Source organism: Salmo salar, chromosome 19 (assembly GCF_965601325.2).
Source record: "Salmo salar chromosome 19, fSalSal1, whole genome shotgun sequence".
Taxonomy (NCBI): Eukaryota; Metazoa; Chordata; class Actinopteri; order Salmoniformes; family Salmonidae; genus Salmo; species Salmo salar.
The window spans coordinates 79,672,441-79,684,919 of NC_138309.1; the positions used below are offsets into that span (position 1 = coordinate 79,672,441).

General features: G+C 48.1%; 1 protein-coding gene across 5 annotated transcripts in view; it reads left to right on the top strand.

The window, feature by feature from the left end:
• LOC106579653 (lethal(3)malignant brain tumor-like protein 4) overlaps positions 1-12,479 on the top strand; it is a 132,489-nt gene that overhangs the window by 55,706 nt on the left and 64,304 nt on the right. For all 5 annotated transcript variants that reach the window (XM_014159770.3, XM_014159775.3, XM_014159773.3 and 2 more), the window contains exons 15-16: positions 4,788-4,970; positions 6,643-6,792. In XM_014159770.3, the coding sequence (XP_014015245.2) occupies positions 4,788-4,970; positions 6,643-6,792 (333 nt within the window). The remainder of the gene's footprint in view (positions 1-4,787; positions 4,971-6,642; positions 6,793-12,479) is intronic.

Sequence of the window (12,479 nt, forward strand, 5' to 3'; positions counted from 1 at the left end):
GCTCTTTGCTGTATTCGTTGACAGCATCTCTCTAGAGTTGGTTTTAAACGTTTTGAAATCTCACAAGATCAACTTTGCTGTAGCTTTTTTTACGCTTGCTATGTTACTGCAGAGAAATCTGAGCATTCCGATTTGCCAGCGTAGGCCTATATTCCACTTGATTTGCTTTCCGGGACCGGCGGGAAGGTGGGTTTGTACCTTCAGAATGGGAACAATTCACCTACTTCGCGACCAGGGCAGCTGGAATGGGTGCACCTACCACCAACAGCACGAGATGAATAAAATAAAAAATAGGAACGCAAGGCTTTATAGTTGTTGTTTTTTACAGAAATGTGCAGTTGATGACCACTGGCCTAGATTGAAAATTGCATTATTACAATATTTTTTTCACTGGCCCAAGCTGCCCACTGACGGGGATGATTGACTGGCCCCGGGGGGGTTTCCCAAATGTTGAGTCCTGACACACACCGACAGGGGCATTCCTGGGCCGTATTTGCCTCTTCAGAAAGTTGGTTTATTTTGGGTAATTACATTTTACTGCTTAAATAAATCATGATGGTAAAAATTTTAAATAAGGTTATTGTGAACCATAAATGCAAATGTTTTGGTCGCAGTATCGAACCCCTGATAGGCTTGGAAGGACTTTCAGCATATTGCTTATACCTATCAAATCCTTTCTGGTAATAGCTAAGGATGGTTTGGGCCAGACTTATGCCCAAGCTTTTCTGATAGAATGTCACCATTGTTTAGGGGCATCATTTATTTTTGCTCAATTTGCTGTTTGTTCCATTGATCCAGATTAGGAAGGGATAATACCTCAAATGAAGGTATTATCCACCAGCAGCTGGGGTTGGCAAGGTGAGACTTGGATGCCGTTGTCATTGGGTAATAGATAAGCTGCCGGTTGGTTGGCTCCATGCAACAACGGTGAGGTTGGAGGAGTGCCTCCACAAAGGGGAGAAAGAGGGCTGATGAAGCCTGGTGAAGCCAACCCTGTAGCCTACCCTCCTCGCTGTCTCTCTCTCCCTGAGCATCTGTCTCTCTCTCTCTCTCAATTTCTGTCTCTCTCTCTCCCTGAGCATCTGTCTGAGGATTCCTCTCCACCCTGTAGCCTACCCTTGTCTCTCTCCCTGAGCATCTGTCTCGCTGTCTTTCTCGATCTCATTCTCTCTCTCTCGATCTCATTCTCTTTTTCTTTCTTTCTCTCACGCGCTCTCTCTCCCCCCCGAGCATCTGTCTGAGGATTCAACTCGCCCTCTGCTATTTTGATACCACACCTTTTCCAAGGATGTAATCAACGCTGAATGTAATGAGAGACCATGCATATTCTTCTCTCCCCGCCCCTCTCCACTAGCTACAGTGGGATCCTCCTGAAAGACCAATGATTACAATGGCTCCTGACCGACTCCCCATCCGCAGTACCATTCTACGTATAAGCCCTGCTGCTGCTGCAGAAAAGAAATCCACCACGTTTTAGAAAACCTGTCTCGAACCCAACCTCATTAGCAACTAATTTGCATTCCATATGCATGAATTAAAATGAAGTAGAAATGTAATTGCTTCTTTTGTTATGACAGAATGAAATATGTCTCTCTCTGAAAGGTTGAGGTTCCCTTCAGAGTAGTTTTCTCCCCATTGTCTTTATGATGTTAAAAAAAGTAAACAAGACACTCTCACTCACTCCCATAGAAGTGTCTTCCGTCATTTCTGCAGTACGTGGAAGCTACTGTATTTAATACCCCCGCACGGCAGTACGCTCCAGCAGTACGCTCCAGCAGCCTTAATCATTTTGATGTAAAGTGTTATTATTGGTGAAGAGGTAATGTTATCCTGATGTGAAGTTTGGTATTAGCTTGGAGATTACGTGATGAGGTAGCCAGAGTTCATGTACTGTTTTAGCGAGCGTTATGCAATCTCATTACCCCACGAGAATATTTATAAAATGGTGCATTTACTTGAAGAAAAATATTATAATAATAAAACTTGTATGCGTTGAGGGACCTTGAGCGTTTTATACATTATATTGGTTATTTAACATTTTGACCTTAAAGGGTCAGCTCATGACCCCGCACAAAAACAAGTCATGTCGATTTCCATCGAGATCACCTTGAGATAATGTAATTGGAAAGGGCCCGCTTTGGCTCTTTCCTGAGTTTCAGAACAATCCAGCACGACCCTTTCCTCAAATTGATCTTATCTCTTATCTGCAGTGGAGGAAAGGACACAGAATATGGTGACAGAACCTTCTCCTTTTTCTCAACGCTCACTACTGCTACTGCAGTCTATTTCTGAGCTCCTCCTGCTTCAGTTGCTAGTGGTTCTGCTGTCCTATCATGCATCATTCCATTTTAATGAACACAAGCGTTGTGGATTTCCACAGCGGGCGTCAACAGAAATTGTCTTGTCCAGGGCTTAAAGTCTCCAGTCTGCAGAAGGCTCAGTTCCAATACCTTATCAAAAATGTACATATCTGTGTTTCTCCTTGGTCCGCGCACGGTTTAGTTGGTCCCAAGGCAGAAAGGGGGAGAGTTGTGTGAAGTTATGGCAGCAGATGCCGGGGTGTGTGTGTGTGTGAGGACAAATGCATTGTGTTAGCAGCTTAGCAGTAAACACATAATAACTTGATTAATTACTACATCTGTAAGTACGTAAATAACAAAAACAGATTTGGCCGTTGTGTATCTTTCTCGGTCCAACATTTTCTAGATTTACCCGTGTCCTTCCAACAGAGTGCTCTCTCGCTCTCGCTCGCTCGTAAGTCTTATCTACTCCTGTTTCCAGTGGAATTTCGTCAAATTCATGGCCAGACTTGAGATGTGTAAAGGGAGCTTATGGACTGTAGTGGAGCGTGAAGACTGTGTGACGGTGTTAGAGGAACTCCTCTTTGTCTTCTGACCTCTCACTCCTATGCCCTGAAACTAGTTGTATGTACCAGCATTTCCTCTACCATTTTATATAGGCGGGTACGGCCGCCCACTTAGCTCTGTTGGTCCCCTAGCTGACAGAGTTTGGCCACTTGGTTGAAAGTTGTCATGTCAAAGCATGCCTGGATGTTGCTTTGGGGATGCCCTGCCTTGAAAATAATAATGCGGGAAACAAACGAGATTGGCCCTCACCCCAGTGACTTGCTTCAGTTGCTTGCTGTGACACTTATGGTGATCCCTCTTCCACTCGTTACTGTATTTTGTCAGTCATGGTTGGCCAGCTTTTCAGCGATCAGAATGTGAGAGTTGTCAGCTGTATCTGTAAATCTATACTCTCCCACTGTTAGCCAAGGCCTTAAAGGGATACTTCAGGATTTTGGCATTGAGGCCCCTTGTCTACTTCCCCAGAGATTAACTCATGGATGTCATTTGTATGTCTCTGCCTGCAGTTTGAAAGAGGTTGTTAACTAGCGTTAGCGTAATTGCTAACTATTGCTAGCAGATACCATAGACTTTCAGTCATTGCACTTCAGTCATTGCACTAGTTAGCAATGACTGGCGAGCCAACGCTAGTTAGCATTGGCTCGCAAAACTACCTCTAACTTTCTTCATACTGGACGCAGAGACATAAAAATGCCCAAATCCCGAAGTATCCCTTTAAAAGATAAGTACAGCCTCAACTTGAAAGAAGTGGAGTCTGCTAATTCTGCAGATGGGGCTGCAGGTCCCCTCAGGTCTGTGTGGAAAGGTAAGAGTGTGCTACACATCTCTGTTTATAAGGGCAGTATATTTGAGGTATTACTCAGTCTTTCATCACCAATGTTCACTTAGTCAGTCATGGGGTCGTGTGTGTGTGCGCGCGTTACGAGAACAGCGTCGCCTGCCAGATGGAGTTCCATCCCCAGATGTGAATACGTTAAGTCCCCCCAAAATAAAGAGTGTCTCAGTTCTCTCCTGTCAATGACACAGCATCAAGCTAATTAGTATCAGAACCCTCAGGGTGGCTTTTCCAAAAATCCTGAGGTATTCGACAAGTATCAATGGAAAAACATTGAAGAGCTTTGCGCTCTCTCTCTCTCTCTCTCTCTCTCTCTCTCTCTGTATCTCTGTCTCCCTCTCTTTATCTTTCACTCCATTTCATACTTCATTTGCTGCATTCTCTCATTACTTCATCACGTTTTTTGGCCTCTTCATTGTGGTTTGTAATGTATTTTTCATGTTTATTTCAAGGTTTGTCTTCTTGCTGTTTTGTGGAACGTTGTTGCCACTTGAGTCACGGTCTAAAGTGGAATTCACTGAACTGAACTAAAATAAGTATGGGAGGGAGCGGAGAGGAAGAGGGGGGAGCGGGAGGGAGGGGAGCGGAAGAGGGGGGAGCAGGAGAGGAAAAGGGAGGGGAAGAGGGAGAGAGCGGGGAAAGGAGTTGAATCCTCAGACAGACAGAGCTAGCCTCTGAATTTCTAAAGTAGTGATTTGCTGCAGAAAATGTGCTCTAGGTCAGCGAAGCCTAGAGATTCATATAATTAAATACTTTGAACAGCCACACAATAGCAATATGTCTTTACTCTTTACTGTTTCTGGTGGCCTGGAACTCAGCACCACACGCTGAGCAGTTTTTACACTGACTTTCTCCACATTGTAATTTTGAAGGGCCAGTTTGACTAATACGCTGTGACAGACTGGGCCAAACATGTCCTGCTGCTGCATCCTGGGCTGGCCGACTGAGAAGCGCATGAGCTTGACGCCCTTTCTTTTCTCTCTCGCTCTTTCTCTTCCTGGCTCAATCTTTCTATCTGTCTCTCTCTGTCACTCTCTCTTTCTCTCTCTCTCTCTCACCCCTCCTCCCTTCTCTCCCCTCCACAGTGCCTTCGGCTGTCCCTACTCTGACATCAACATGAAGAAGGAGGTCGTGCTGCCCGACCGTCTGGGCGGCGAGAAGCAGATCACCTTTGTCCCTGTGCACTTTGTCCAGAAGACCAAGAGGCTGTGCACCGCCGATGACCAGGAGGAAGCCACGCCACCCCAGGATGTTCCCATGGAGACCAGGTGAGGGCGTGTGATGTCATTGTGATGACGCGTCAAGGTGGCCAGCTGGCCCTGTTTGAAACGGGTTAAAATTCTTCCTTCCATCCTCACTAATGAAAGCTTTCACCCATCCTGACATGTCAGATATAAGTGACGAGTGGAGGAGGAAGGGATGCATTTTCAGTCTTTAAACACTGTCGGTGTCGCCACCCAACTGAGATTTCTAATTGAAACTGCCTACAGCCTTGGAAGGAGGGGAGACTTGGCTAAATGCAATCCAATGTAATTTAACCATTGTTTCAGATTCCACTGAGGGGACCTGATACTGTTCTAATCTAGCAAAGGAGCAGCTGTCATTACATTTTTAAGGCTTTATCTAAAAGGCATAAGAGAGGACCGCACGCCACTCTCTGCATATTCCAAGGTTAGACTGTTTCCGTCAAACGATGGAGTCGGAGACGAGGCAGATCACGTGTTGTTGACTTCTCTGTCAAATACGTTTTTATGGGCGGTGAGTTGCATTTTCCCACCATGTCCACAGCAGATACATAAGTGTTTAGAATCAGAAGCGTTTGGTCAAACGCCGACTCAGCACCGCTGATCGGCTTAGTTTACACGCTGCTCAGAGGGATTTTCTGCAATTGCATTGGGTCTGCTCCATCCGTCTAGGCCTGGTTGGGCCGTGGATGGCTAGCCTGCCAGAGTTTACAGTAGGAAGCTTTTCAAGTCTAATAGCCTAACGGGAGCCGAGCCGTGATGAGCGGTTTTAATATAAAACAAACTCGATTATCAACTCCGAGGTGTCTTTAATGTGTCGGATGTAATGTCAGATTAAAATGTCATTTGTCGGGATGTTTAGAGAAGCTAATTAAAGTAATGCTGTGTTTGTGATACGATTTGGAACGGTGTCAAGTTGTGGTACCTGCCAAAGACTGTAAGAGTAGGCTGTGCTAGTGGTTACTCGTGAGGATGTTACGTTCAAGGTCAGCATTTCTTTTAGTGATTATCGATCGCTTACAGTACGTGAAAATGTTTCCTTAAAGAAAATAATGTATCTTTGATCTGGGCATATAGTACAAAAGCAAGACCATTGGTACTCCTGCATGCACCTCTCTGTACAGACTACGGAGGCATCTAGCTGTTGGGTGTGTCTAGACACTATTCTTACAGCATCTGATACAGTTTTGTGTTATTATTCCACTGTAGTACTGACAAAAACATTTGTTCATGCTATTGCAACACTGCAACGTGTGGTTGTATGCAATTGAGCCCATATCCTTGTCTTTGGCAGAGAACGTCCTCACCTGAACTTTATGCCCCCTGTTAAACACACATGTTGATCTTAAATAATTCAAATCAACTATATGTAGACGTCCCACATCTCCTCTAAGGCTATTTCCAGTCCCTATTGATTTTCTGACCGCCTGCCCGTCTGTGTAGCTGTCTTTCTAATGTTCATCCTCCTATTCTCTCTCCATCATTCTCTCACTATCTCTCTCCCCCTGCCCACTCACCCTCTCGATCTCTCTCTCTCCCTTTTATCCTCTCTCTCCCCCTGCCCACTCACCCTCTCGATCTCTCTCTCCCTTTTATACTCTCTCTCCCCCTGCCCACTCACCCTCTGTCTCTCCCTTCCTCGCACTCTTTCTTTTTCTCAAATGTTTATCCTCCCCTCCCTCTCTCTCTCTCTCAGGGCAATGCTGTCGGGGTACGAGGGGGCTGCTCGTCTCAGAGGTCGCCCCCCAGCCAACCCCATGGTGAAGAGAGAGCCCAGGGAGGAAGCAGCCATGGCTCAGGGACAGAAACTGCTTTCTCTGGGGAAGAGAGGCCGGCTACCCAGCAGGTAGACTATACACTACACCTCAGGCCATAAGGCCTTTTTTGTGTAACCTTTTATTTAACTAGGCAAGTCAGTTAAGAACAAATTCTTATTTACAATGACGGCCTACACCTGCCAAACCCAGACGACGCTGGGCCAATTGTGCACCGCCCTATGGGACTCCCAGTCACAGCCGGTTGTGATACAGCCTGGATTTGAACCAGGGTGTCTGTAGTGACGCCTCTAGCACTGAGATGCAGTGCCTTAGACCGCTGCGCCACTCGGGAGCCCTGTTAGACTACTGAGCCATCTGAGCTGTACTGAGCTGGCCTGATTATGCATCCATGATTATGCATCCATGCTGCGAACGACAACGTGAAAGGAATATTACAAGTCAGCACTGTATGGTTCGGGTCATCACAATATGTGCAAATGGTATTGCTATATCTCCATACTCTCAGCAGGTCGAAGGCGTGATTCCCTCCGATCTCCCTACCGTGCCGGGATAATATAAGGTAGGGTGGTTATGCAAATCTGTGGCTACCGTTTCACCACTCTGTATCTTCGGATAAGACCGGTTACTCTGGGGAACCATAGTAGTTGTTGACCACGTTGTTAGGATATGTATGACAGGTGATGGATTTTTGAGTGAGAGGAGGTCATTACTGAGCTGAATTTCTTGAAATTAAATCAATATTATTTTATTTTTGTTTGAAAATATGAGGTCTGGTCATTTTTACTGTACATCTTTCAAATGGCAGCCATTTTGAATTGTACTTTTGTGCGTCGGTGTCTCCTCCCAGTCAAATTTCCTCCTCTGTCAATATTATATGAAAGCGTTAGCCATCTCATCTTATAGCACCACCTGCATCATCTTATAGCACCACCTGCATCTCCTCTCTCTGAGTCAGTGTGGGACTGCTCTGCGTCTCCGTCACATCGGTCTCTGTACTCTCTAGCAGGGCCTTTGTAGACAGCCGCCTGCGCTGACACCCAGCTTTTAGCGAGGCTCCCTGGGGCTCTTGTCGGTGGGGTTGACAGGGTGTTGATGCAGGGGCACTGATCCAGAACTGGCCCTGGGCTGCACTGGCTCCACTCGGCTCAGTCTGTCTCTGTGGTTGGACTGTGGTCAGAGCACTTCGATGCTGTGCAGATCCCAGAGACACGAGTAGGGCTGGGGAGGCCAGGGACCTCACCATACGATACTTCCCATGATACTTAGGTGCCGATATGATTCTCACAATTCTGTATGTATCCAACATATTGCACACTATATGTCTGCTGCAGAGAGATTTTTTTTTTGATCAGTCAGGGATATAAAAGTGCTGAAAACATGTTGGCTCACTATATAAAAAGACGATGAAGAACAAGATATAAGATGAACAATACCGGCGCAGGTACAGCCGACTAGCACTAGCTAACGCTACCTTGCAAAAAAAAATCATATTTTTTTTTTTTACAAATCGATAGTTTGAGCCAAAGTATCAATTTTATAATATCGTCCAAAATAAAATTGCGACGTGTAACTTTATCGATTTTTTTTTTTTCTTTCTTCCCCTCCGTCACTAAATATGAGGCATCTGTTTATACATGCACACACACACGTGCATACACACTCAAACACTCACACGTAATGCTGGATTGATTCAATTAAACCTCCAATCTCCCTAAGCCCACAAAACCTATTTTAAATTAGAACAGATCCCTACTGTATCTGCAGTATTGATTCAAGTCAAACCAAATATTACCTCAAGACATTTCTAGCCAAAGTCAAATCAATCGTAAATTCATAAAAGAAATAGCTACACATCCCTACAGATTGTGTTTTCACCCCTATCCCCACCCCGGCCACTATGATTTACCCTCTCCTGTCAGCAGACTGATGTGGTATGGGAGAGACATCCCCGCCTCGTCCAAAGCTCATGTAAACGCAAATGCTCTGTCATTACGGAGCCCTACTGTTGCAGATGTTACCTGAGAGAGCAGGAGGGAGGGAGGGCACAACAATAATATATAGAGCAAACAGATTATAGAACCCTGCATCCTAGTGAGATTGATATTTAATGGTTTTCCCCTCATACAGCCCGCACTAGCCAGGTTCTCCTGGTGTTAGGGCTAGGGCTAGACAGGGTCTCCTGGTGTTAGGGCTAGACAGGTTCTCCTGGTGTTAGGGCTAGACAGGGTCTCCTGGTGTTAGGACTAGACAGGGTCTCCTGGTGTTAGGGCTAGACAGGGTCTCCTGGTGTTAGGACTAGACAGGGTCTCCTGGTGTTAGGACTAGACAGGGTCTCCTGGTGTTAGGGCTAGACAGGGTCTCCTGGTGTTAGGGTTAGACAGGGTCTCCTGGTGTTAGGGCTAGACAGGTTCTCCTGGTGTTAGGGCTAGACAGGGTCTCCTGGTGTTAGGGCTAGACAGGGTCTCCTGGTGTTAGGACTAGACAGGGTCTCCTGGTGTTAGGGCTAGACAGGGTCTCCTGGTGTTAGGACTAGACAGGGTCTCCTGGTGTTAGGGTTAGACAGGGTCTCCTGGTGTTAGGACTAGACAGGGTCTCCTGGTGTTAGGGCTAGACAGGGTCTCCTGGTGTTAGGGCTAGACAGGTTCTCCTGGTGTTAGGGCTAGACAGGTTCTCCTGGTGTTAGGGCTAGACAGGGTCTCCTGGTGTTAGGGCTAGACAGGGTCTCCTGGTGTTAGGGCTAGACTGGGTCTCCTGGTGTTAGGGCTAGACAGGGTCTCCTGGTGTTAGGGCTAGACAGGGTCTCCTGGTGTTAGGGCTAGACAGGGTCTCCTGGTGTTAGGGTTAGACAGGGTCTCCTGGTGTTAGGGCTAGACAGGGTCTCCTGGTGTTAGGGCTAGACAGGGTCTCCTGGTGTTAGGGCTAGACAGGTTCTCCTGGTGTTAGGGCTAGACAGGGTCTCCTGGTGTTAGGGCTAGACAGGGTCTCCTGGTGTTAGGGCTAGACAGGTTCTCCTGGTGTTAGGGCTAGACAGGGTCTCCTGGTGTTAGGGCTAGACTGGTTCTCCTGGTGTTAGGGCTAGACAGGTTCTCCTGGTGTTAGGGTTAGACAGGTTCTCCTGGTGTTAGGGCTAGACAGGTTCTCCTGGTGTTAGGGCTAGACAGGTTCTCCTGGTGTTAGGGCTAGACAGGTTCTCCTGGTGTTAGGGCTAGACAGGTTCTCCTGGTGTTAGGGCTAGACAGGTTCTCCTGGTGTTAGGGCTAGACAGGTTCTCCTGGTGTTAGGGCTAGACAGGTTCTCCTGGTGTTAGGGCTAGACAGGGTCTCCTGGTGTTAGGGCTAGACAGGTTCTCCTGGTGTTAGGGTTAGACAGGTTCTCCTGTTAGGGCTAGACTGGTTCTCCTGGTGTTAGGGTTAGACAGGTTCTCCTGTTAGGGTTAGACAGGTTCTCCTGGTGTTAGGGCTAGACAGGGTCTCCTGGTGTTAGGGCTAGACAGGGTCTCCTGGTGTTAGGGCTAGACAGGGTCTCCTGGTGTTAGGGCTAGACAGGGTCTCCTGGTGTTAGGGCTAGACAGGTTCTCCTGGTGTTAGGGCTAGACAGGGTCTCCTGGTGTTAGGGCTAGACAGGGTCTCCTGGTGTTAGGGCTAGACAGGGTCTCCTGGTGTTAGGGCTAGACAGGGTCTCCTGGTGTTAGGTCTAGGGCTAGACAGGGTCTCCTGTTGTTAGGTCTAGGGCTAGACAGGGTCTCCTGGTGTTAGGGTTAGGGCTAGACAGGGTCTTCTGGTGTTAGGGCTAGACAGGTTCTCCTGGTGTTAGGGTTAGGGCTAGACAGGTTCTCCTGGTGTTAGGGTTAGACAGGTTCTCCTGGTGTTAGGGCTAGACAGGTTCTCCTGGTGTTAGGGCTAGACAGGGTCTCCTGGTGTTAGGGTTAGACAGGTTCTCCTGTTAGGGCTAGACTGGTTCTCCTGGTGTTAGGGTTAGACAGGTTCTCCTGTTAGGGTTAGACAGGTTCTCCTGGTGTTAGGGCTAGACAGGTAGGGCTAGACAGGGTCTCCTGGTGTTAGGGCTAGGGCTAGACAGGTTCTCCTGGTGTTAGGTCTAGGGCTAGACAGGTTCTCCTGTTGTTAGGGCTAGGGCTAGACAGGTTCTCCTGGTGTTAGGTCTAGGGCTAGACAGGTTCTCCTGTTGTTAGGGCTAGGGCTAGACAGGTTCTCCTGGTGTTAGGTCTAGGGCTAGACAGGTTCTCCTGTTGTTAGGGCTAGGGCTAGACAGGTTCTCCTGTTGTTAGGTCTAGGGCTAGACAGGTTCTCCTGTTGTTAGGTCTAGGGCTAGACAGGGTCTCCTGGTGTTAGGGATAGACAGGGTCTCCTGGTGTTAGGGCTAGACAGGGTCTCCTGGTGTTAGGGCTAGACAGGGTCTCCTGGTGTTAGGGCTAGACTGGTTCTCCTGGTGTTAGGGCTAGACAGGGTCTCCTGGTGTTAGGGCTAGACAGGTTCTCCTGGTGTTAGGGCTAGACAGGGTCTCCTGGTGTTAGGGCTAGACAGGGTCTCCTGGTGTTAGGGTTAGACAGGGTCTCCTGGTGTTAGGGCTAGACAGGGTCTCCTGGTGTTAGGGTTAGACAGGGTCTCCTGGTGTTAGGGCTAGACAGGGTCTCCTGGTGTTAGGGCTAGACAGGGTCTCCTGGTGTTAGGGCTAGACTGGTTCTCCTGGTGTTAGGGCTAGACTGGTTCTCCTGTTGGGGTTAGGGCTAGACTGGTTCTCCTGTTGGGGTTAGGGCTAGACTGGTTCTCCTGTTGGGGTTAGGGCTAGACTGGTTCTCCTGTTGGGGTTAGGGTTAGACAGGGTCTCCTGGTGTTAGGGCTAGACAGGGTCTCCTGGTGTTAGGACTAGACAGGGTCTCCTGGTGTTAGGGCTAGACAGGGTCTCCTGGTGTTAGGGCTAGACAGGGTCTCCTGGTGTTAGGGCTAGACAGGGTCTCCTGGTGTTAGGACTAGACAGGGTCTCCTGGTGTTAGGGCTAGACAGGGTCTCCTGGTGTTAGGGCTAGACAGGGTCTCCTGGTGTTAGGGCTAGACAGGGTCTCCTGGTGTTAGGGCTAGACAGGGTCTCCTGGTGTTAGGGTTAGGGCTAGACAGGGTCTTCTGGTGTTAGGGCTAGACAGGTTCTCCTGGTGTTAGGGTTAGACAGGTTCTCCTGGTGTTAGGGCTAGACAGGTTCTCCTGGTGTTAGGGCTAGACAGGTTCTCCTGGTGTTAGGGCTAGACAGGTTCTCCTGGTGTTAGGGCTAGACAGGGTCTCCTGGTGTTAGGGTTAGACAGGTTCTCCTGTTAGGGCTAGACTGGTTCTCCTGGTGTTAGGGTTAGACAGGTTCTCCTGTTAGGGTTAGACAGGTTCTCCTGGTGTTAGGGCTAGACAGGTTCTCCTGTTGTTAGGGCTAGGGCTAGACAGGTTCTCCTGGTGTTAGGTCTAGGGCTAGACAGGTTCTCCTGTTGTTAGGTCTAGGGCTAGACAGGTTCTCCTGTTGTTAGGGCTAGACAGGTTCTCCTGTTGTTAGGGCTAGGGCTAGACAGGTTCTCCTGGTGTTAGGTCTAGGGCTAGACAGGTTCTCCTGTTGTTAGGGCTAGGGCTAGACAGGTTCTCCTGGTGTTAGGTCTAGGGCTAGACAGGTTCTCCTGGTGTTAGGTCTAGGGCTAGACAGGTTCTCCTGTTGTTAGGTCTAGGGCTAGACAGGTTCTCCTGTTGTTAGGTCTAGGGCTAGAC